The sequence below is a fragment of the Tinamus guttatus genome, unplaced genomic scaffold (assembly GCF_059628265.1).
Source record: "Tinamus guttatus ecotype Peru unplaced genomic scaffold, ASM5962826v1 Tinamus_guttatus_pri_ptg000150l, whole genome shotgun sequence".
Lineage (NCBI taxonomy): Eukaryota > Metazoa > Chordata > Aves > Tinamiformes > Tinamidae > Tinamus > Tinamus guttatus.
This window is the reverse complement of record NW_028288684.1, coordinates 977,119-1,002,888: the sequence shown is the minus strand read 5'-3', so window position 1 is coordinate 1,002,888 and position 25,770 is coordinate 977,119. Positions and strand designations below refer to the sequence as shown.

General features: G+C 44.5%; 1 protein-coding gene across 2 annotated transcripts in view; it reads right to left on the bottom strand.

The window, feature by feature from the left end:
- Positions 1–6,942: 6,942 nt before the first annotated feature.
- The window catches only part of FAM124A (family with sequence similarity 124 member A), a 37,913-nt gene continuing 19,085 nt past the window's right edge, over positions 6,943–25,770 (bottom strand). For both annotated transcript variants that reach the window (XM_088522117.1, XM_088522118.1), the window contains 2 exons: positions 17,843–18,582; positions 6,943–7,760 (listed from right to left, as the gene is read on the bottom strand). In XM_088522117.1, coding sequence (XP_088378243.1) covers positions 6,945–7,760; positions 17,843–18,582 — 1,556 coding nt within the window. In that variant the 3' untranslated portion in view covers positions 6,943–6,944. The remainder of the gene's footprint in view (positions 7,761–17,842; positions 18,583–25,770) is intronic.

Here is a 25,770-nt window from a genome sequence, read left to right as displayed (position 1 = left end):
ACAGCAGATTTGGCCTAGGGCAGAAATCTGTTCAGCCCTGCTATGCTAGTCCTTCTTGCCAGGCTGTGGGCTAGCTGTCACTGCAGGGAGCAGCCAGGTTTTCTTTGGACTGTCTACCAAAAATCACAACTTCCAAAGTCAAGCAACTGTCCCGGGAGTAGAAAAAACTGACGCGCACCAGAAAAGACACATTTTGTGACTTGGTATATCTGACAGACAACAAGCCCTCCATGAACAGGGAAGAGTGGGGTGCACACGCAGCCGCATCCTCAGAGATGCCACTGAGCAATTCCCAGTGATGTTGACAGCCAAGTTTGGCATGATAAAGCCAAGGTATGCAGCAAATCCCACTGATATTGCAAGATGCCAAGCAAGGGGGTGTCGTGTTAGCCAAGGCTGCTGTTCTGCCCTCAGCGACAGCTCTCACCTCCCCAGCACATACAGGCTGCCCTGAAACTCCTTTCTTAGGAGTTTCTGCACAGCCCTTGTCAGTGTGGGAAGGTGGGAACAAGCCTCCTCACCCCTTCTCGGGGTGAAATCAAGGCACAACTATCAAAAGAAAGCAAAGTGCCACAGAGAGAAATTTAGGGGGAGAGGCTGTACATCATCTGTGGATTTATGGAGCACAACAAGGGAATGCTGGCAATCAGTCAAAATCCACAAGCAGAACCATGGAGCAATTAATTAAAGCTTTTTTTTCTTTTGGTGATAGAAAAGGGACATAGATAAAAAGGAAACTCATAACCATGTAATCACAAGCCATGTAAAAATAACACTCAATCTCTATTCTCTTCAGAGACGTCTTGCAATAGCGCATGTGTACTGCATACTGATGTTCTCACCCTGTTTTCAACACCATAAAATCTATCCCGTTTGCCAAAGCAGGGTGAATTACACGGTGGGTGCTGAAGCTGGTGTCGCGGCCTTAATCCGCCGCCGTTTCCGGAGGCCGTGCCGCTGTGTGCGGTGCACGTGAGGAGCAGGAATGCTCCGCGCCGCTGCCGGAGGCTCAGGCCTAACAAGAAGCTTGTCTTGGCCGGAGCTGGGTCATACTTAGCAGATTATTGCTGTACCAGGAGGGCTAAAATTTTCATCAGAGTAACAGTGGGATTTGTGATGGTCGGCCAGCTTACAGCACTGCCCTTCAGGGCTTGTTCCCGGCAGATGCTTGGCTTGTTCTGGGGCGCAGCTCTGCACGGTCACCCCACGGGCTGCACGATTTCCAATGCACTGTGAAATGAGTGCCGTTACCGAAGCCTTCTTCTTCAGGAACGCTTCCCGCAGGGAGCCCTGGGCACCTCCAGGAGCGGGGCACACGTGCGGCCTTGCGAGGATGTTGCTCGCTCGGGCTCCCAGGGAAAGGCTGCTCCCCACCCGCACACACGTGTTCTGTAGACCACGAGATGGCACTAGCAACTTTTGCAGGCGGTGGTTTCCTCGCACGCTCCAGAAGGTCGGGATAAGCTGCATGCTGCGATGCTGAGATCCCGTCACAACGCACAGGGATATTCGGCAGTCGCCGAGACGCACGCGCTCCCAGAGCTCCCTGCAGCAGGCTGGGGTATTTACCCGGCTCTTACCTGGGCCTGGTCAGCTTCACCTAAACCGCTTCAGCTGCCATTTCGCTACCTTTTAATGGTCAGTAGGATTTATTTAATATGGACAGATTTGATTAATGACCTCCATGCACCAGGCTAATTTTGTGTTTTATGCCTGATACATCCAGGAGAAAAGCAGTTAAGTTGATGCTGAAGCGAACCACGTTTGATTCCAAAGGCTGCCTGGATACAGAGAAGCGGGAGCCTGCTCAGCTGCGAAGCTCTTTGAAGCTCCAGCTGCCCTCTCTGCGGCCAGACGCGAAGCACCCCGGTCTGTGCATAACTCGCTAAACGGAGCTGAGCTCCAAGGCCAGAACAGCACTGCCTGACTCGTGTCCACGTCCTTCAGAGCTCGCCCATCGTCCACAGACTCGCCGCAGTGCCCTAGGCCCACGTTTCCTCTCGGCCTGCGTCAGGATCCCCGTGGCTCTAGGCCACAACTATCACGTTTTGAGGTGGGGGTTGTTATCCGAAATAACGGGAGGGCTGTGTCACAGCCCAGTGGAGGGTCTTTTCACAGCGCAACCCTGAGGGGCAACGTTTTGTGGCCTGGGATGCCCATGGGCATGTGAGAGGACAAGGGGGTCCAAAGTCTGGTGGGACAGGGTTGGACGTTAGAGAGATGCAGTCTGGATGTAGCCCCTTCCACAGTGGGAGTCGACCTTGAGGTGAATGGGGCACCAGGTGCCCTCTTGGTTGGCAAAGCTGCATGAGGAGGTTCAGACTGAAGCCAACGATTGAGCAAATGACAATGAATGAAGCGTCTGAAGCTTCTCCCTGACCTCTTCTTTTTACCAGTGTGAATCTACCCAGCTGTACATTTCACATAGCTCTCCATTCCCTTATGGGACTTCCAGCATGCAAGTCAGATTCCTTACTCACAGGGCTACTTCCTTGCCCACACAGCTACGGGCAGGACTTTTCCTCATTGCTGTCTCATGCATCATTCTTTCCTGGGCGCAGGGTGACAGAATACATCCAAGCTATCGCAGTAACATTACCCAGCACAATACATTGTATTCACCAGGAATAGGAAGCACTGCATGAAATTATCAGCAGGTTGACTACCTCCTGGCTTGACAGCAACTGTTCTCAGAAGATCTAAGGTCCCAGCAAATAACCAGCTGAACATGAGTGAGCAGTGCACCTTGCAGTGACAGGGCCAACAGCGTATTGGGCAGCAGAAGCAAGAAAGTTGCCAGTGCATTGACGGAAATGATTCTTCCCCTCTGCTCATCACTACCAAAACCCCTTCTAGAGTGTTGTGTCCAGTTTTGAGCTCCCCAGTAAAGTGACAAACTGCAAAACGCTCAGAGGAGCGGGAAGGTAGGACAGCCAGTTTGCTGGAGCACGCGGTGATGCCAAGGGGAGGCTGTGGGAAGGACCACAGTCTTCCATCACTTAAAGGGGGATTGCAGAGAGGACAGAGCTAGATGCTGCTCAGAGGTGAACAGCGAAACAAGAGGCAAAGAGACAAGTCTGAACCCAGGAATTTCTGACGAGATATTAGGAAATAACTCTTCACCATGACAGTGGTTGAGCCCCAGAAAGGGTTGCCCAGGGAGGCTACGGATTTACCACCTCTGGAGATTTTTCAGACTTAGCTAGACCAAGCCCTGAACAATCTGACTTAATTTTCAGCACCTTAGAGTCTGCTTTGAGCAATTTGGACTAGATCATCCAGAGGGCTCTTCCAACTCTTTATATTTCTATCACTCTAAACCTACCACAGAAACATATAAAAGCACACTGTTAAATCACATAGCCATAAAAACTAAAGAAAGCAAAACTTACTTATATACTTGTATACCTTTCCATGCACAATGTAAATCTGACATACAGACAAATCCCATGAGGGGTGGCAGATTAAAACACATTATAGAGAACATGATGCTGCTGGAAATATCAGGCAAGCACTACCATGAAGGCCAACGTATGCAAAATGAACCAAGATGGGGTTTAAGCACAAAGGATTACCAGTATTTGCCACAGCTTTTATTGCATCATTCAGTTTTACTAGAGCAAATGATTTACCATAATACAATGAGAAACAAGAGATCCGGTTTGCAGAGGCAAAGCTGAGTCTAACATAAAAATATTTCTGCTGTGTTTATTTTGTAATTATCCTACTGACATGCACTGCCAAGAGCTGCAGAGCTTGTGTCACTGCATTCATTTTGAAGTCAGGCAAAGCCTACTTAAAATAGTCAGTGAGTCTGCAACACTGCAATAAATAAACACACGGAGGGTTAAGCACAATTGACCTTTTGTTGCCATTTTATTTAACAAAAGCAACACATTATGGGTGAGAAGGAGAAGTTCAGGAAAAAGCTGCAGTTTTCTAATGACATTATTCATAATTTAATCACAAAACATGATACATGAGTAAGTGCCACAAAACTTCATATTCAATTCTGAATTCTCGTTCTTAAATAATGGAAAGAGTGTTAATGAATCCTACCTTCAATGAAACATTCCTCCAGGTCTGACTTAAGTCATTATACAGAAAACATTTTCAGTACACTATCATCAGCACTGTTTTTCCTGACAGAACATGCAATTATTCCCAAATTTGATTACAACCACCATGAATGTAAACAACTAAAAGTTTAATTTCTAGGGAAGTATCAGAACGGAAATACTTGGGAGACAACCAGTGGAGACAACACAAATCCAGAGTCTGTGGAAGTTAATTTGGCTTTCTTCCTGTTAGTATAAATGTGGTAAAACCTCGACTTTAGATGTTTGTACAGTTGCAGTTTGACACCACACAGGAGCCTTATGAATGATACTTGAGCTGTCTTGTGCTTGCTTGCAGACGTGCAGTACCAGTGCGTCCCGCCGTGCCATGACGCAGCCCGGGATGAGCTGAACCGCTTACCGCAGAGGCATGCTCTTGGGTGAAAGATGTTTCAAAGCCCCCTCTCCATTAACAACCCCAATCAGCTTTTGTCAAGAGTTTGAATGTTGGCTGGATTCCAGGATCAGGTGAATCCTGTTCTGTCAAGAATTTTTGATTCACTGTTCAGATCAAATGTTATCTACATTATCAAAAATGTTTTGAAAAGGCTTTTTTTTCCTCTTCTAAATACTGAATATTAGAACTTTTTGACAGGCTTGAACCAGCTATAACCTGTCTATTGTCCCAATGGATGCACAATGCTATTTCCCCATTTATAGTCCTACTACTGCAATTATGAAAGGAAAACCCTGTACTGTGAACTGAAACCTGTGGAGCCTGTCCTAGGTGTTGCTGCTTGCACATTCATCTACAGGTAGCTGGAAAATACTGCTGGTCTGACCTGACAGTGACTTACACGTATTTTGCCAGGGTACAAATATGGAGCACAACCTCGGGTAACTCATGTCCTCTGTATTCTCTAAGGGGACTTGATTTAAAGGCAACTAAAGTGAGAAGAAAGACTCCATGAACTTAGAATGACTATGGAGCAGAAAAACGCATGTGTACTCTGATTAATCCTTCATTGGTGATTAATCCTTCTGTGCCCAGCGCTCTCTTAACAGCACAGCTTTAACAGCAACCGCAGTAAAACAGGTCTGAGGGCAGGAGAGGGGTGACGATCTCATGAACCCGTAGAGTTTGAAAAAAAATTCCTACTTTTGTACTTATTTTTTAAAAAAATGCCTGCCTCACCTGTCTTTTAAGCCTCATTCATTTCCAGTGGAGAAAACGAAAACAAAAGGAAAAGGAAGGAGTATTATCCTGATCCTCACAATCCCTCTGGCCTCTTCTGGATCTGGGATACATACTTAATGGGTTTCCCCCTCCTCCCCAATACATTTGTATGCAATTCCCTCAGACTTTATTTGCAGAATTGTTTGTAAAAACTCTGCATTTAGTTAGAAGATTAGAATGGGCCTGCAGAGCTGTTCCATATTTTTTGTAACTATTATTAAGAGTATGTATGTGCTTTTTCTAAACCAGGAGTTCTGAGTAAAACTCCCTGGTATTACAACAAACCCTTTTGTTCCCAGGTGTGTATCATGTCTTCAGCATCTGCATCTGTATATAGATCCCATGCAGCTCTATACATATACCAATATCATCATTTTCTTACTGCCACAGCTGCATTTAGTGTCAACTCTCTCTGGCACAAAATTAAATCTTTAGGACATGCATTGATGTACTCTGTACAGATGACTTAAAGTCTGTTGAAAGTACTTTTAGCTATTTGTCATACTAACAGCTTATTATCCTTTTTTTTTTAATAGAAAATTAAATGGAGCAAAAGAGTCTATCAAGAATGCAGATGTAAAAAATATAACCTGAAAAGCCAGAGACCATAAAATTTGACCTATTTTCCCTTTGCATGGATATATTGGAGTAGAAATGAGTTTTGCCCAGAAACAAGTATTCTTGCTTGGAAACAAAAAGAATAAGTTTCTGCATGAAATACGTTTAACAGTAAAATAACAACCTCCTAAAAATAGAGAGTTGTCGTGTATTTGAAACCGGTGCTGTAATGATTTATAAAAACAGTAGATTATCTTGCTTGTTTTGTATTCCAAACAAGCAAACTGTGTTGCCTGAGCTAAAAGTAATAAACATTGTTTACTTGTGTTTACTACTGACCACACAAGTGGTTCCAACAGGCAGATTCTTCCTTTCCTGCTGGAAAAGTTGTGGTCTTTGAGGGGAGGGTAGAAAATGTTCCACAAGGCTTCCCTCTTGGCACACTCTACAACCTGGACTGTCAAAGTAAGAGATATGGCAGAGCACCCTCTTCCGTGTGGAAGGAATGAGGGGTTTTCCCCCCCTCAGCACTGTAAACTCTGAGGTTAGCCACAAGCATGTGTGAATTCACATGAAGGCTTTCAAGAATAAACCTTCCAAGAAGGGCCTGTTTGTCTGGCTTTACTAGAGTCATGCTACTGCGACCCGCTCCGCTTAGAACTGCCTTTGAGACTTGCAAAGGGGAAAGAAGACCCCTTTCTCCTTCCTCCGTTTCTGAGTTGAGAGAGTTTTTCAGAAAGGTTATAGTGGTATCGTATCACAAATCACTCTTCAGTTTCTGCAGCTGAAGCCCGGGTTATGATGTGTCTTTCCTTGCATTTCCTTCACCACTAGTCCATGGGTCAGTTATGTGTAGGCCTCTGAGTAGGCCTGGCTCTTCGGTACAGAGGTATTAGCCCCACTTCAGACTGCCTTGCTGTGCATTTTCAGAGGCACTCTTCTCTGAGGGACCTGAGTACTTTATTCAAATATTTGGCATGCTCTGCTGTATCACCTTCTCCTCAGTGAGGAACCTTTTGCAAGCTCAAGGAGGCTCTATTGTCATTCACAGACCGAACACATTTACCTGAAAGTAGTAAGGTAGAGAAATCTCAGATATAAAATTCTTCTTCATTAGTTGGCGAATCTGGGCAAACAGAATCATGATCATCTAGAGAACAAGGTGTTGCTGTCAAGGACTGTTTGGGCTCCCTGGAGAGAGAGGCTGAAGGTGACGCTGAAGATGACAGGAATAAGCTGGGAGACCATTCAGAGAGAGAAGGTAATGAACCATCCACGGGCTCAAAGGTATTGCACATGACCGATGCAGGTCTTCCACTAGTTGCTGCCTGTTTAGTTTTACCCATACTTTGTGGCAGAAGGGATGTTTCCAAGTCACTGCAGAATCCATTCAGGGCAGAGTATGCAGAGACCACAGACAGATCTGAGAAGGACAGCTTCCTCCCCGTGTCTACATCAGTCTCCTGTGCGCCCTCTAAGTCATCGATGTTAAGCCTGGGGCTGCATCTCCACGTTTTTAACCTGGTTGCGGGAGACCCAGTGTTTAAAAACTGAATTGGTTCTCTGAAATGAGAAGTCTCTGAGGGTGAAGAGGAGCTCATTGTGGGCAAGCAGAACAGAGACTTGCTTCGTTGAAATGACCAGGAAATGCTGGAGGCACTGCTGGACCTGCGCGTGAAGTCCCCTTGGTCACTGTGTCTCAAGTCCTGCTGGGAGAAACCAAGGTAATGACCAAGGCCATTTGCGTGATGCACCTTGTTTTGACCCATTTCTTTTGGTCGCTCTGCGACAGATTGGTGGCTCTGAGGGGGACAGGTTGGCAAAGAGGTGAGGCAGGAATCCGTTGACACAGATGGATGCAGTAGCTTGTTCTGCTTTGCAGACTTCCTATGCCAACTATGTGCTTGCTGCAGCAGGGAGGGGATAAAAAAAGAAATATTATATCAGTGCAAAATTGGCAGTCTTGCAACATAAGTCTCCATTGCTGAGCTGTTACTGCAAATAGCTACGAAGCAGACTTCATTCCGAATGCTCACAGCAAATGTTTCACTACAATAACGAAGAGAAAACACCCTGCCAAAATCCCAAATATTTACATAAGGAGCCTGGAAGACAACAAGGATAAATGGCAGAAGAGCCCTGCCTTGCTGTGTTATACAATTTTGGAGCCCTCACTTGCTATTGACTTACTCTGATTCATTCATATTGTTTTCCAACAATACTACCTTAGTGGAAAGCTTAAGAAGAAAAATGTAGACACTAGAAGTATATGCCCTATATTGTTCTTTCTCATTCTTTGTTACTGTGGTACAAATGATTTTTTCCTTTGAAAGATCAAAAAGCCTTTAAATGGCAACCGCACTCTCCCTCACCTCAACAAGAGGTGCTTTAAACTCTCTCATAGACATTTTCTCTTTCACATCTGGTGGGCTGAACGGGGCTCTAGAACACACTTGCTGTGTTAACTTGCTCCCAAAGACTAAATGGAGAGCTTCAAACACCTAATTTGCCTGTAAACACCTAGGTTAAAGAACCTGACAGACACAGTCTGAATTGGACCTGAACCTCATTCCTACCTGATCTGGCTTTGTGGGCAACTCAGCTAAGGCCCTAGTGTCCAAGCAAAAATGATCTTTTTCTCCATCTCAAATATTTTCTCCAGGCTTTCAGAAGTTTGCATTAAAAAAAAAAAATCATTTAAAATTCCTCTTACTGGTATTTCTTAAATGACAGAAAATTCTAGATTTTTGTTCCAAAACAGAATAGAACTAATGGGACAAAGTGCGAGATCATGTCCTGAAAAAGGAACAATAATCCCAGTTACAGGATTTGTCAGTCAGAAACAACAGATGAGACAGAATAAGGAATCTTAGTCACTATGTGCTGTCAAAGTGACAAAACTACGAGAAACACAATTCCAGGCAGTCTCAAACAATTTAGGTAAATATTAATGCAGCGAATAGGACACCAGTAAGTCTCATCTGGAGTGCTGCACATGAATCAAGTCCTGCATAGATATTAAAAAAAGAATAAATTCAAATTGAAAAAGTCGTAGGCACAGAAAAAAAAGAACTATACATTAAAAACTCAAAGCTGCAAAAGAAAAGAAAAAAGACAGATTTATAATCATAACAGAAGTGCAAAAACCTCCTGCTGGCAGAAGTAGCTAGAGATCTGATCAGTTTACACAGGAGATTATATGACGTGTCAGAAAGGGATGAAACCTGGCAACCCAGGAGGTCCTTTTTAATGCTGTCTCTAAAGAGTTTCCTACATTGTTGCTGCTGACATCTTGCTAGTGCACGTTGTATTGTCTTAGTGACCCATATCTCTCATATTTATCTTTTTTTCCTTTCTTATTGCATTGATTTTGTAGGCATAAAAGAATTTTCACACCTGAAAAAAATATTTTGCCGATTTGTGATCGCCTGGCTAGAGTTGATTGATAGGACAGGCAAAGCCTAGGAGTTCACTTAGACATTGCACATAAATATATTCCAATGTGTCCTTAATGAGGTATGTTAATTCATAAACTATCTTTGCATAATATAATAAGCTGTTTCCCTTAATGCCATAAAGAATTATACTAATTCATGAGTCAAATTAGCAACATTACTGTAGCAGTGTCACTGATAAAGAATCAAGAATGTAAAAGAGTCAGATAAAGTGAGTCAATGAAACATCACCAGAAACAAATTTAGATTCCCAGAAACAAATTTATACATTTATGTGCAACATTATTTTATTTATGTAATAGGTGAGTTAATATGTTTTAGAAATTACCCAGCAAAGCAAGAGACTTAAGTTCCTGAAGAAAATTCCAGCTGTTTCATAACTGAAGACTTTTGGGAATAACCAAGAAATTGTATTTATATGCTGAAAGTTCACCAAGGAATCACCCCATTCTTTCCATGGGTTTGTACAAGAAATCATTCCACATTATATTACTGTTCGCACTAAGCAAGAGTTCTTATCTTTTCTGTGCAGTAGCTCTGATAACTGATAAACTACATGGAATCAACATGATCAACTGATAACACTGCGTCATACTTCTACCTGCCAGAGGCAGGATTGTGGCCATGACTTGTTTTTTTTTTTTTGCCACTGTGCTTGCTACTGCGTGCAAATATTGCACACGTATTTGATCATTCAGCCCATCAAGCACCTCAGGAACCCAATACCCCAAGTAAGTGCAGTCTTCTTGTTTCTAACTCATGCTTCTTTCTGATATGGGTGGAAAGGGTGAACACATGCTTGAAATAATAGCTTTAATACCTTAGCCTTAAAGCAATGTAACTGAGGATGCTGAACTGCACAACTGTACTGTAGTGCCAGAAGCTCCATCTCACAAGGGAGACAGGAGGAAGGGCTAATGAATGGAGATTACAGGCTAATCCTCTATACTGCAGAACTGGATTAGGTGGACTAGTAAGTCTTTGCTGTATCTACATTCAGTTGCTTGTCAGAGATCACAGAGAGGATTCGCGTTTTAGCCAGGATTAAAACTCAGGCAAAAGCAGCTCCTAGTTCTGCGCCAAGGCCATAGGTTGTGCTCCTTCCTGCTGTCCTCAGCCTCTACACGGGGAACAGCACACCCTGTGCATGCTCCTATTACTGCTCTTTATTTTGATCATGTTGTGCATTACAGTTCCACAAAGTTAAAGAAGAGCCAAGCAGAATTTCCCTGTGTGACTGTTCACAAGGAGAAACAATGACAGGAAAGTACTGTCTGGGTCTTGGGGTGCTTAAAACAGAAAAACACAGTTCTGTGTGTTAGACAGTGTCAAGCACACTCAGTTCCTCCTTTTAGCAGAATGGCTTTTTTTCTCCTTTCCTTTTTCCCCTTTTCTTACTTCCCTTTGGAATTCATCCCATCAGCTTTAATTTTTATTTATTCTTCTACTTTTGTTTCATAAGTTTTTCTCTCCAGTCTCCTCATAATTTGCTTTCTGCATTGACTGTTACCGATGCCTGTCGGGAATGAGAGGGGTAGGAATGCCAGAGAGGGCACCAGCCATTGGCACAGAACAAAGACTCGATACAAACTGATGTGCCACTCACACAAGCCTCTACCGTGGCTGAAACACTGATTTGGACTGAAATTCAAAACACAGAGAGAGATGTCAGACCTTTGCATAAATACGCATAGCAAAAAAAAAAAAAAAAAAAAAAAAAGGCTATTGGTTGAACAGGTTAGCTCTCTACTAAAACTTTTTTTTTCATCTAATGCTAATCTGATATTCATTTATAATCTCTGCATCTCTGCACAAATCTTTGTGAAGCCTGGAGGGATTTAGAGTCTTTGTGTATGACAATAGACTGTAGAAGAATTTCATGACAAATATGCAGCAATTCAATAAACAACCTGGGGAGAACTTCCCAGAAATGTACTTTCAGCTTCCCTTGGGCTGCCGATACTTGATGAGAGAAAATCATGAGTGCTTTTGTGCAGTCTATTTTATCTGCTTTTTAAGAAAGTAGCTACTAGCCTTATTGTACATTATGTGTATCAAACATTGCCAACGGGCCTCAGCTGAGATCAGAACCCAGTCAGACAGTCATTAGAGCAATGACATTGCCACTGCATTTTGCCAGCTTTGTTCAACAGGAGTTAAATGATGTTTAACTGCTTTAAATCACTGGGACTGATCCAGAATTTAAAAAATAAATAATTTGAGAAAAAGTGGCAACTTTAGTCCTCAATATATATATTTTTCCTAATTAAAAACTGTCATGACATTAATTTCTTTGTATTTATCTTCCAGAGAGGCCTCATTGATCTGTTTATACACAGGCAAACAACTGTTGTAAGACAATAGTTACTAGTAGCTGGGAGACGAGATGACAGGAATCCTGAATTCTGCCTCTTCCAGCTCTAAAAACAGTTGATGAAATCAAAGTTTCTCAGCTTGGAGAAATCACAGTCTCACAGATTACTGACAAAACTGAGGTCACATACCTCAAAAGAACACAAAACCATGAGGCCCCATTAACAGGTCTTACTTGAAAGGCAAGAAGTATTCAGAAGGGTAGACAATATGAAGATACAAAAAATGTACAGATTCAACTTAAAGTTGAACTGAACATATTTTTAAAAGTGGCATGTACTATATTTACAAAGGTAAAATGGTTGGGGGTCTTGTAGCATTATACATTTACTTTCAATAGCTTTTGTTGGTTGTATTATAGGTGTAAAGTCATCAGAGAACTTGCTATTCCAGGTAAGACAATCTCCTAAAAGACACAGAAAACGTATCTTGTGATGAAGAAAACAAAACAAAACAAAACAATCCCTTTCTGCTTGAGATGGCTACCACGACTTCAATCCAGGATTTTGTGTCCCCATCAAAAACAGCCATTAGCACTAAGAAGAGACAAACACCCATGGCACTAAAAGGAAGAGAAAAATGCTGAGAGTGCAATATTTTCAAAAAGAAGCATCTAATGTTAGACTTGGGCATTAATTAATTCATATTTTTGCACCTGCCTTGACTGAGTAAATGTTTATCCTGCAAGTCTGTCATTTTCAGCAGTTTCAACAGAAATTCAAAGCAATGTTTGTAAATGACAAACACATTCTTCTTTGCCCTTTATGGTTTTCCTGCTTTTCTCTTTGGGTTCAAATCTGCTCAATCTATCTGCATGGTTAATTTAAGCAAACTTGCAGCTGTTTTCTCATCTCCAGTTTTCTTCTCGCAGATCAAACTGTTCCCTGCAACACTGCACTTTCTTTTCCCAGCTTTGCCTTTCCTCTCTTTGCCTTTTCTGCTTCCTGGTGTACTTGCTTCTTTTTCTCTCTAATATTTGCACTTAATTGAATGACTCAAGACTACAAGAGCGGAACTGTGTTTTCTTTTATTTCCCAGAGTCTGTAGCGAGTGACGCTTACTTAATTTAAAATCAGACAGGTCCATCATCCAGTCTGTTTGTCACTCACAAGTCATTAAGCTATTCCTTTACTAAGTCCACTGACCCTTTAGTTAAACAAAAGCATTTCAATTTTATGGGGACAAAATTGCTGTTTGCTATAGGCAGACCGGACATGTAGGTGACTCAAAGACCAAGACTTCTATAACAGCTGAGGACTGACTAATGCTCCTAGAGCATCTGCATGTTTTATCCAAGTCATAGGAATGTCCGATGACCCAACTGGAGCTCAGGGGAGGAGATGTAATATTGCTTTGTATGAGAGAAAGGAAATATAGACTCAGGAGAGGTTTGGCAGCATTCACTAGGTCAACTGAAGTAAATGCAACCAAGACAATGTTGATCTGTCCCTCTAAATGTCTGGAAAGAAACAGAGGTGGCCCGTCAGACTGCAGGATTTGGTTCTCCTTGGCCAAGATAAGCCTAGGATGCAAATCTTTCCTCATGCTGCAGAGGAGAGAAGAAAGTTTCTCTTAGTCTGAGTTGGGATTGGAAGTTGAAGGGAAGAATTTTATCCTAACCTCAGTTCCAGAAATTAGTTTGACCTGCAGCAGCCACGTACACAGGGTATTCTCTGTGTTTTCTGAGGCCTCTTGTCCCTCTGGTCCTTGCTTCAGCTAGATCAGTCTGCAGTACTAGGTAACAAGGCATGATGCCCATTCCCTTCTCTCAGGCTAAAATATACTCAGTCAGTTGAACACCATGGAAAAGATAATTTTCCCCCAATTTCTCTTTCAGACATCTTGGGAGTGAGGTTTGGCAACAAGTGTGCTTTTCATGTATATATGTACATCTCCTAAGTATACTTAAAACATGCTCTCTCAGGCCTATAACCTTCATGCTACTCCTCGTTCTTCAAGTCTTTTGCACTTTGAACTCTCATCACAGAATGTCCTCATGCATGCAGACAGCATACAGCTGCAATCACAGATTTCTGCATTTTCTCTTTCTTGCATGTCTCTGTGCCAGACTTACCCAAAAATTACGTGCTGTGCTAATACGTAAATAACTGTAGTTCACCTCAAGAAACCATGAGCAGATGGATACTGCCTGGCCATAGGAGCAGGAGACTCATTTTGTGCACCAAATGACAGAGAAATCTCCCAGGTAGCAGAGACCTCAGCTTGCAGAGAGCACAGCAGCAGATGGATGTGAATTAGTGGTTGGCTCCACAAGCAGGGTTCTCTCAAAATCAAAGCTTCAGTTAATAAACTGTGTTTTCCGCATATGGTTATACTGCCTCTGAACTTCAGAATAGAGCTCCCTTGTACAGGTAGGCAGAAGGTTGCCCGATCCCCCCAGCAGCTCAGCTCAAAAATCCCTCTAGTGAAAACCTTCAGGCAGTTAGCTTTTGTGTTACTATCTATCTCAGTGATGTTCTATAAAGCAACACTGGAGAGAAAATACCCATCCCATAAACAGTATAGGATCATCAATATAATCTTTAATGGCAAAGAGTCCAGGATTTCTGTTTCTCTTGGTTTTCCAGCAGTGTTGTCCACTCCTTGCTGCAAGTAGTGGGGAGCAATGACCTCAGCATGAAATTGGTTGTTACAGGAGTGAACTAGGTGTCCCAACCTAGGTGTTGGGTACTACTTGATATTCCCTTGGGTTGCCTGCCTGGCATTCTGGAAGGGCACAGAGGCTCCTGGGCCTAGTCTGCCAGACCTCTTTTGGATCTCTCAGGTACGTTCAGGCACCTAGAATGGCAGCACATTCTGTGCTCAGGCACTGCCTAGGTGAGATAGTCATGTGTGTGTGCACACACACACAGAGCATCTAGAAAATACTGCCAAAATGCTTTTTTTGTACCCTTCCTATCCTGTCCAAGCTCCCTCCTAGTTTAAGGAGGCCATCTGTACACTTTCCTTCTTCTCTTTGGTCATTACCCCTGCTTGCCAAACATGCATGGCCGAGCTAACCCACTGGCTACCAACCCTTCCTGCTTCCCACACCGCACCGCCTGGCGTGTAGAAATTCATTAGCACTTCAGCTGTCTCCGTGGGGATTATGCCCACAGGCAGCCAGGAATTTGGACAAGGCCTATCAAACCAGCAGGCCACAGTGTATTCTTAGCTGCTCTGTATTTTTCCCGCTGTTCTTACAACAGCTCCCCAGAGGCCCTGTTTCTGCTGAAGCAACGTGGGTGTCTTCCGCAATGCAGGCGTGCTCCTGAGCTCTGCTCTGGCTAAACCCAGCTGAGGTGCTCCCCTTTGCTCCCCTTGGTATATGGGTAGATACAGATCCTCAGCATTAACTCACCGTTATGGAAAAGATATTGTGACAAAATAATTTTGAAGGGCTTTCTTGCAAATGAAGGAATATGGACACTGATATTAAACAGACTTGTCCTGCCCATGAACAACTTTATTTTCTCTTGCACTGACTTTGTCTAAGCCCCTCGATAATTGCATTTGCAAAATGGGTTAAGAGCATGGATCAATCTTGCTGGCAAGTATCCCAGTCCCTGTAAGCACACCAGGAAAAACACTGAAGTCACATCTTGTTAGTCTAATCATGGAAGTATATTCAAATTTCAAGCATTAAACATGGCCTGTTACTAAGAGGAGACGTAAATCTATCATTTTGGGCATAATTGCTGATTTTCATCTGTAGAGAGGCACAGCACCAATATGCAGCAATTAAAAATACTCTCTTGATTACTGAATATCAACTGATCTGCAGGCTGAAAAATATTACAACGTCATTGTTTGGATTCATATATTTGGGAAGGAATGAAAGTTATTAAGAACTACACCCTGCGAAAACTCCTGAATCTCACTTTTCAAGACTAGATATTCTAATTTGTTTTTAACTCAGAATAAATTAAAACAGTGTAGGACTCCATGTATCACCAAATTCGGCAAGTACCATAGCCCATGCTCCATCACTTAATCCCTTTTCCTGAACTGATGATTATCCTGTCTTAAATTAAGGTATTAACTTGCCTGCACCTGCTGGGTGGCTGTTACGAAGATGGCCATCAAGATGAACAACTGCTGGCTTCAATCTGCTTATTGCCTTTTCTTTTCTCCTGCGCCAAAGCAGCCACTTAAGCCAAATAGGCTTTTTCCATCCCTGCTGCTTACCTCCTGATGGGAGGAGCAGTCAGAGCTCCCCTCAGACTTCCTTTGGCCAGGTTTGGGTCGCCCAGTGCTGTCAGTTGCTGTTTGTGAGACAGTCTGTGCATCCGTGTGCACGCGGGGTGATCCCTTCCCTGTGCTGCTCCTGCCTGGAGCCCAGCACTGCAGAGGGCTGATGCCAGCCCTCAGTTTGTAACCGTGTGAGCGCTGCCCGTGCTCCACAGCGGGCACAATGTCTCACCCGTGCTCAGGACTGCCTTGCTCTCCTCATGGCCAGGCCGTGCTGCGACCTGAAGTCACCCGAGCACAAACAGCTCAAATAGCCCCCACGTATAGTTAGTTATAAAGCTTCTGATTCCATAGACTTGTTTAACACCGAGACCAACGCCTAGGCTTCATGACTTTACAATTCCGTAATTCAGACCCAACATCTGTTTTCCAATACTTTGTATATTTTAAATGTTTGTTTTTTTTTTTTACTTCACCACACTTCTACTGTGGTCATTTCCACTTCCATAACTTCATGCCCATTTGCAATTTTGCCCTGCTATTCAGCATAGTCACTCTCATTGAAAGCAGAAAAAAAAATAATTTATTTTAAAGACCATTCTTAACAGTCTTTTCTTCTTTATAAGGCTAAAATCTTGTTTCAATTTTCTTTGCAAGGTTTACCTCTGCCTGGTCTCACTTTTCCACTGGACTTCCTGCCTCCTGTTATTTCTCAAAACTTGCTGTTTGGAAGTTAAAAGCCTTACTTAAAACCCTCCTGTTTCTTTTCCTTCCCTTTAATTTACTTGAAACCAGTGCAAGGTCACATAAACCAAAGTTATAACACATATAAGAGGTCTATAGAAGAAAAAGAATCAGAGGGAAAAATGGATGTATCTAGGAGTGGTTTTGGGGTAATTGTGTTTTGCTGGCTCCAGAGAGGGGCAGAGCAGCTGAACTGCCTCCTGCCCGGGTGCTGCTCCACCCAGACACGTGGCACCTCTGCGGGAAGGCGCCGCACTGGGCACATCTCCACTCAGCTCTGCACGGGCTCCGTGCAGTGGGGGCATCACAGCCATGGTGCCAGTTCTGCAGAAATAAAGCTAGGCAGTTTGGCACACTTTATGAATGGAATACACTCTAAAAGAGAGACAGTAGAGGGCGGTCTGCCAAAGGTGAGGGTCTGTGCTCTGATTCACATGCCCAGCAGCATTAAATACCTTTGCAGGAAGGAACGTGCATTAATCTCTCTCTCTGGACTGCCACATAAGCCCCTCTGCAGAGTAGGGGAGCCGTTAACGGCTGACTGCTTGTTATCCCATCTCACTCCCTGGGATGCAGCGTGGTGAAGTGTGCTGATACAATGTGCAGACATGATGATTGCTGCTGTCCTCATAAATACATCCTCCTTTAGGATCCGATTATGAGCACCTGATATCAGCTGAAGGAGAGTCTATGGGAATGTGTCTGCTGCGCTGCTTGGTAAAGGTCACCACCTTTCTCCTCACGATGATGATCCTGGTGTATTAAAGAGGGACAGTTTCCTATCCCGCTCTTTCAAACTGATTCAAAAATGACTGTGTACCATCAGGAATTCTACTTATCTTTAATTAAAAAATCTGCTAATTGAGAGCTATCTCATAAAACACTATCAGTGCCCATATTTCTCATAAAACTACACCCATCATCCATCATTTCTCCACTTGGGCTCGTAATTCCTTCCCCTTTCATTCTTTCAACTACCTCGTCTCAAACCACTCTTTGAGCAAACCGAAGCTGACTGATACCTGCACCGTACGGCCACCTGCTTCCCTCATTAATTGCACACACGCAGTAAGGGTTTTGGAGTTTGTTCTTAAGCAGTAACGTCCTGGCTCTTCCAGCTACGACAGAGCACTAGAAAAGCCTCCCTTCCTGGTTGCTCCCTTAGGTTAAGCTTTCCTTTACAAAATCAGTAAATTTGCTCCTGTTTCCCTGTATGCTGAACTCACCTGCAAAAGTATCCTGTTCCCATCGTGGTCTTCAGTTTGCCACCTGCCTTCACTGATGGGGCTGCAAGAGTTGGGCAAGAGAGGAACAAGCTGTCCAACATCTTTTACTCTGAACTCCAGCACTGCTGACTCAGTTGGGGCTGGAATCTGGCCCTTGGGGAGTTTTTTTAAAGAGAATTGAATGTCTATATCCATATTAGAATAGATTGGGAAAACACAGAAGTCTGTTTTTTTCTGACATACTGGTCTTTTCAGGATTAGCTCATACAATTTCAAAATGTCAACAAAGTTTTCACTCCTGCAGTATATAGTGAAGCGGATAATTTCTTTTCCATAATGCACCGGGCGAATGGCCCACAGAGGAGTGCCTGGAGCCAACGTGTAGAAGTCCTGGCTGCACGGCATGTAAGGCAGGAACTTCCCATGCACTCGCTCTGTGTGGTGGTAATGCCATGGGGGCCGCTGAAAGGATTCGTGGAGCTGCAAAATGGGTTCTTCTCCATACTCCTCCTGCAGAAACAGCACGATGGCCAGGGCTGGCTGGGAAACACCAGCCTTACTCGGCTTCCTGCGCTTTTGTGCCACTCGCCTCTCTGAGACACGAAACAGCTGGAGGTCTGGGTGGATCCAGGCTAGAAGCTTGTCGATGGCTTGCTGGAGAGTCTTGGATTCTCCTGGGTCTGTGATGATATGGACACTGACGAGGAATGGGTCCTGTATGTCTTCCACAGAAAGTTCACCTGAGAGTATAGAAAGAAAAATATCCATTGGGATGTTAAACCTGCTAATTTCCTTGACTTTTGTAAAGATTTAGGCGATCCTTAAAGCAGAAACATGTCGGCCATGTTGGACTTTGTTTTGCTCTTTCTCAAGTTAACCTACAATAATCAAAAAATAAGGTACAGAAATCTCTACAGGTCCCTTACAACCTTAACCATTCTGAGATTCTCAGAAGGAAATAACCCGAAGACAGAGCCGTTTTACCATGCATAATACTTACTCCTTCTGCTGAGGCAGCATCCAAAAGATACTACCCAGGATAAATTTGTGTGCTAGGAGGGAACTGCCCAAACAGCTGAGTGGTGGGAAAGACAAAAACACTGATACAGAGTGGCGGTGGAAGGGGCACTTGTTGTGTGCAGAATGATTGGGGTGGACTGTGTTCATCCCATCCTGTTTTAATTTGAGCCACCTGGCTTGGGGCATGGAAATTACAGCACTCAGCTCCGCTCTACCACCTTGCCATTGGGGTTTTCACCAAGTTAGGAGTGCTCTGTGGCCTGAAGGCAACTGTTTTAATAAGCAAGGCAGAGCTTGCAGAGAGAAGTAATATCTTTTGTTAGACCAGCTAATACAGCTAGGAAAAAAAAAGGCAGACAAGCCTTCAGGCATACAGGCCCTTCTTCACGAAAAGATATTGCCTCTCCATACAAATCCTGTGCTGTTTAGATCTTTATACCATCATGACTACAACAATACTACTGCTTTAAGGATTTTATAAGGTTAGGGAAAGCTGGTAAAAGCAGAAAGCACAAAGAAAATCAGGCTGGAATCTCTGGTTAGCATCGGGAACGCTCAAAGGGGCTGCTCCAAGCTCCCTGCTGGCTCAGCAGCAGAGCAGGGGCTGGTTGGGGGGCAGGCAGCAACCGTCATTACTGCTCTGCGGGAGCTGCGGGCCCAAAGAGGGGCACGCAAAAGATCCGAGGGCACCTCGCAAAGCCATCGGGTCCCTGGGAGGGGGTTGCAGAAATGGCTCCCTCAGAGCTTCTGAAACCAGCCACGTGTATGAGAGCCAGGCCTGGGCACAAAGCCTCAGGAGTCGGAAAGGCTTCCCAAGCTTTTCAGTGCGCCGGCGGGACCGTCCCACAGGCCGCCTGCCCTCCTCTTGGCAGCCGTGGGGACTTGTCTCTCCTCTCCCTGGCATCAGAGCCACATTCCTGTGATACTCCAGCACTTGCTTTAATGGAGACGCTGTATTGGGCAAGCAATGCATTTTAGTTGCCTTGAATGCAGAAGAGCTGCAAGCCCTGGAGAGCAGCTGAATGCAGGTGTGTGGCTTTCCTGCTACGGGAACACACCAGCAGCCTCCATTGAGGAGCTCCTGAAATACAGGGTATGCAGAGCAAATAGCAAGCAGGCAATTCGCCTGAAGTAAATTTAGAAAAAAAAAAGAAAAAAGGCAAATAATCAATACAGCTAGAGCAAAGTTCTGGTATTTCTGTATGAAATGGGTGATGGGGAGGGACTGCCACATGGTTAATGGAAAAAAATACGAAACTTGAGGCAAAAAGATCTCCGTCATTGTATCACAGGGGCTCTGCTGCAACCCTTGTCACTGGTGTGTAATTTTGAGAGCTATCCCCTGCAGATAGTTACAGTGTGGAAGAAGCACAGGGATGTGTGTGCAGTAGGTGTCCCAGGGCCCTGTGCATGGGGCAGCACGACAGGAAGGAAAACAAATTGCAGGGAGAGCGATCTACTAGAACTAGAAAGAAAACAATGACCACAGTCAGAGGCTGGTGCTGAAGATGTTCACCTCTTCTCCTGCATTTTCTTTTGTCACACGGATGCTGTCAAAGCCTGCAGCAAGCAGCCCGCTCGATATTTATGTGAAGAAATGCCTGCAGCTTTGAAAGAAGCCCAACAATGTGAAGCAAAGAGCCATTGGCCCTGGGTTTGCACTTAAAAACAGAAATCCCCGCGCATGAAAGCCATGCTGCCCTCCTCTCGCTCAGCATGGAGCTCAGTGGTCTAAGGCATCTTTCAGAGGGGAGTGCTGGGGAGCCAGCAGCATTAATATTCTGCAGCCATCACCGGCTGCATCCAGCAGCACCGGCACCGCAGCAGCTCCCGAAGGCCACCAAGGCTCCGCACAAAACCAGCCTTAGGAAGCAAGATGTCACACAGAGGCAGAGAAATCCGCCCTTTCGTGAACTGGAAGTGAGCGCGCGGAAGGGGGAAAAGTGTAACGGATCAGTAGAGAAAAGAGCTTTGGTACCTACTTGATGTGAGCAAAGAGCCTTCCACTGTAAATGAGTGCCACTTTTGCACCTCTCATTTTGTGGCTTCTGTGCTGAGGAAATGGCAGCCCTTTTCACTTAGAAACCAAAAGCAGAAAGTAGAAATACAAGAAAAGCGGAAATACGAGACAAGAAGCTGAGAGAAGCTTTGCTGGAGCTGATAATAAGCTGCAAACTGTTTCTATTTTACTAACAAGTCTTTTGCTTCAGCTCACAGGGTGGAGGTGGTGGAAATGGCACCATTTCTCATGACACAGCCCAATTTGCCCTCTGGCAAATTGTCACAGAAGCGAATGAAAGCTCTGCATATGTATTAGCCTTCCTGTGTTACTAGTTAATCCCACAGAAAATATCAAAATGCTGAGGCACCTATTTGAAAATAAGCTCTACAGTTCTCACAGCTATTACAGATTTTTTTTTTCCTACGACTGAAGGGAATTAGTTCCTTCCGAGTTGGCAAAGCACTAACATTTCTACGAGGTAAATACCACCAAGATTGAGAGCATTTTATAATTTTTATTTTTTTACTCATCTGCTAGCTAGCACTGCCAACCCGGCGGGGCTGAAGCACAGCCCCCTGGCAGACCAGGCAGCCCCAACCCTGAGAGGCTGTGGCACTTCATGTCCCAAGGCTGGGAGCTGGAGCGACTTGCCTATTTTATGGTTAAGCCTTGGATCATTCTTCACTTCTTGCTGCTGAGGCAATATTTAGCCACGCTCTTTTTTAGCTTCCTGAGCAGGGGAAAGCTCTGCACTCAGGGCTGGCCAGGCCACCCTGACAGGAGGTGCCCGTGGGGTGGCTGTGACAGCAGTGGTGGTTTGGTGACACCAGCACAATGTGAGAGCAAGGAGTTCTGCGCTCCCTCCTCTGGAAGGGCTGTGCTGGTACCAGGGTAACACCACTCCTGTGGGAGCTGCTCGGGAATGCAGGGGTCCTCGTGCCGGAGCAGGCACAGCAAATATTTGACATAAATCACTTTTGAGCTGACCTGCAACCCTGCAATGTGAACACTGCAACACCAGCTTACAGCTCCCTGTTGCAGCACGCTGTCCGAGGGCAACAAAAGCCTGAATTTCTCTGCAGTTCCACACACTACATTCCCTTATTGCTACGTGTGGCAGTTAAGATTTCAGATTTCATTCTGACCAAATAGTGTGATACTCTGTGGGGGAGGTAAACCAGAAAGGGAGAGGATCAGAATGAGATGAATTACAGCTCCCATCAGACACTACATTGTTATCAGGAAATAATAAAATAATTCAAAAGAGATCATTACAGGTCATTCCAAGATATTTTGTTTATTGTTAACAAATAAAAATACTTCAACTGTGGGAATGCAGAAAAGTTTTGATTATATAAATAATGTCAGAACAAAACACTAGACTATTTCCTAAATGAGACTTATGAAGATCTCTGTTGCATAGAGAATGTTGATATTTCCCTATTCCAAGCCCATTACAAAACACAAACAAGTGCTGAAATGCATTGCTCATTGAACGGGACCTTCATATTTTTTGTGACTCTAATGCAAGAGTGGCCCTTTTTGGCAATGGGACTGGAAGGCTCATGGGCAGGCACAACAAGAGTCACTGTTTTCCTAAACAAGCACCACCCGCTTACAGGCAGTTCTGCCAGAGGCGGTTCCTGAGCACCTTGGGCAGCAGAACCCACCGGCAGGTCACACTGCGGTGAGTTATGCAGCATCAACGATCTTTTGAACAAGCAGGACGTGACAGATTCGCCAGCGCCTCCATTCCCTTTCCCTGAGTTTAACAGCATCTGACAAGCGCCGGGCTGCGGGGTGCTGTGCTTCTCCACACGCCCTGCTGTGTGCCTACCTCACATGGTGGAAGGACGTTGGGAAGCCGTGAGGATGCTCCGCGCGGCCCAGCCGCACCGAGACGCCGCTTCCCTGCTCCCGTCAGAGCAGCCTTTCCCCGGGAGCTGCACTTGGGTGTTCCCTGCCGCAGATAACGGCCCCCGTGCTGCCCCCTCCTCCAGCCTTGCTGCGGCAGTATAGACAGCACGTGGGCGACCAGGGCACTGGCAGTGTGTTTGGGGCAAAATCAGGCTCCTAAGAGAGGTCCTCTGATCGCAGGCTCGCTGGCTGGTGCTCCTCTTAAGAGACAAGTCTGTGATGGAGCCCAGCTCTTTCCACTGCCCGAAGCGGGAGCCAAGGGCAATTACACTTCCACCGTGGGCACCCCAGCTGCACAATACAACTGGTCACAGCAGCTGTGGGCTGGTGTGCTTATCTTCGCTGGAACAGTCTGCCCAGAGAGGTTATGGAGTCTCCTTCTCTGGAGATCTTCCAAACCCGCTTGGACGCAGTCCTGTGCCACGTGCTCTAGGTGACCCTGCATGTGCAGGGGGGTTGGACTAGATGATCTCTAGAGGTCCCTTCCAACCCTAAGCATTCTATGATTCTATGATTCTATGATTCTTTTGTGCTTCCATCTACCACCACGGTGCCAGGGACTTCTAAAGGAATTTTTTTGAGCATATTTAGAGTCCAACCTCTGGTACGCACCCTAAACTATAACGTGCTGCTCATACATGGAGCAAGAAAGCATTTCACATTTATGGACACGCTCATGCACACTACACAGTGAATCCAAATCAGGCACAGGAGCCTCATTCCGATCAGAGATACCAGCTTTTCAATCCCATTTACATCAAGTCCATCATCCTTTACTCCCCAGCTCACTTCCTAGCTTGCTGTATGTACTCGCAATCAACAAATACCGTGTAACAGTTTGCAGGCAACTGCTACCATCTCAGTGATGAACCCCCTGATGAGAACACATTTGAGATCATGAGTTTCTGCAAACATTACCCATTGTTAGTTCAGTGCATGCAAAGCAGTGTGGAGCAATTGCTCACCAAAGAGCTGGAATGGAAAAGTTCGGCATTAGTGTTGTTAGAGGAATTTTGAGCCATTTTTCCCTGAGGCCAATGGCTGGAATTTCCCCTGTTCCCTCCCACATGAAGTTTATTACAATTTGTGAGCTGTCTTGGAGCATCAGATCTGTCTGCATTGCACATGTGTCCATACCACAGAACACATTCACATGATTTGGCACCGTCAGTAGCTGTCTTCACTCAAGAGCTAAAAATCTACCTTCATTTCCCCATCTAGGGACTCAAATGGCTCCATCGCTCAATGGATAGTTCTTATAGGAGACCTGAAGAAGCCATGAGAGGAAACAACAGCGAGAAAATTTTTCTACCACCCTGAAAACTTTTCCTGATCTGTGGACAGGACAGCAGTCAATTATCTTTCCGTGTCTTTCAGAAACATAAAAAAATCAGAAAATCCCATGTGGTGAAGTCTTAATCATAAGTGAGCTGCTGTTCACAAGATTTGTACCAGGGAGTTCAATGGCACTGTTGGCACAAATGAGCCTGCACCATCTGGGTAAAACTTGGGGCCTCGAGAAGCCTATGCCACTGCTAAATTCAGCCCAATAGAAAAACATTCCAGTAGAAAGGAACATTAATTAATACTGTTCAACTATTACATTAATTTGTTTTATGGCTATTTTATAATATATGAAGGATTGAGTGAAATTGCCTATCATTTAATTGGGGGTGGAAGAAGATGGCTAAATATTTAAACACAAGAGCTATATTCTAAACAGCTCCAGATTTCCATTTGAGAAGCTGTAAGCTTGGGAAAGATCTAAGTCCTCTCCAGACATAACATTTTTCTAAATAAAGATATGGATTGCTGTACTCAGAAAAAAAAAAAAAAACAGATACAGATCTTTAGTATGAGTTTCATATCTCTATACAGGGTTGCAAATTGTAGTAATTCTATAAAATTTCCATTATAATCCATCAAATAATCCACTAAACTGTGCAATGCATGTCAGCATTCAAACGATGTCCAATACCACACAGTTCAAAGTCCTTAACTGTAAGCATGATATTTTCTTGAAAGCTGAACTCAGCATAAAGTTGAGAATCACAAAAATATGTTTGTTATAAAAGGATAAAAAGAACATTGCTAAAAATAAATAAGTAAATAATTAAACAAGAGCTTGGTCCAACACTGAGCTCCATACTGCACACAACACGCCCTAGTTAACTGTGATTTTTGTGACTGGCTTAAGGACCCCGCTGCTGGCAGCCCCTGCTAAGCGTTTCTGCTGCTTCCCACGTGTCGGCTCCACATGCAAGTTGGGCAGTTTGCTGAGAGGCTGAAGGGAAGTCTTGGGACAAGCAGCGACCAGGATTGTGCCTTTTGGTTACAGTCAGAGAACTGATCTGACTCAAAATAAGAATTTGCAGGCAGGGCACTTCTTTGGTGCAGCTTGTGCTTTTGCACAAACCATGCTGGTATCGCAGGGAGGTGGCGGGGAGCCACCAGGACGCAGAGTGAAAGCAGGAGCCCTTCCAAAGCATCTACACTCCAGCAGAACTAAGGGAAAAGCAGAATCAAACCCCAGGGCATGGTCAAGGGTGAGCACTCTTGCTTCTCTCTGGGCAATCAACAATATTAGTGTCACAGCAGTGAGGCCATTTGGACACAATGATGGCAGAAAACTATCTGGGATATCATCATACTTCTGGCTGATAGCAGAGTGCCATTCAAAGGACCTAGCCCTTGTCAACTGATGGAGATGGGACACCATGACAGGAAATATGGTTTGCGATCAATAGTTTCTTCTGATCCCACATGGTGGCAGCCTGGCAAATATTTTATGGATTTCTTTAAAACTACAGAGGCAAGATGCTTTCTCAAACTGTTTATCTGCAAATCCACAGTATCACAAAACTGAGGCAGGCACTGGACATGCTCTAGGAGGTGGCATGTACAAATTACCCAGTGGCCCACTCAAAACCAGTTTCCAAAAGATGGTTTATTTAAAGGAGTTCAAATCAAAGAAATACACAACAAAAAG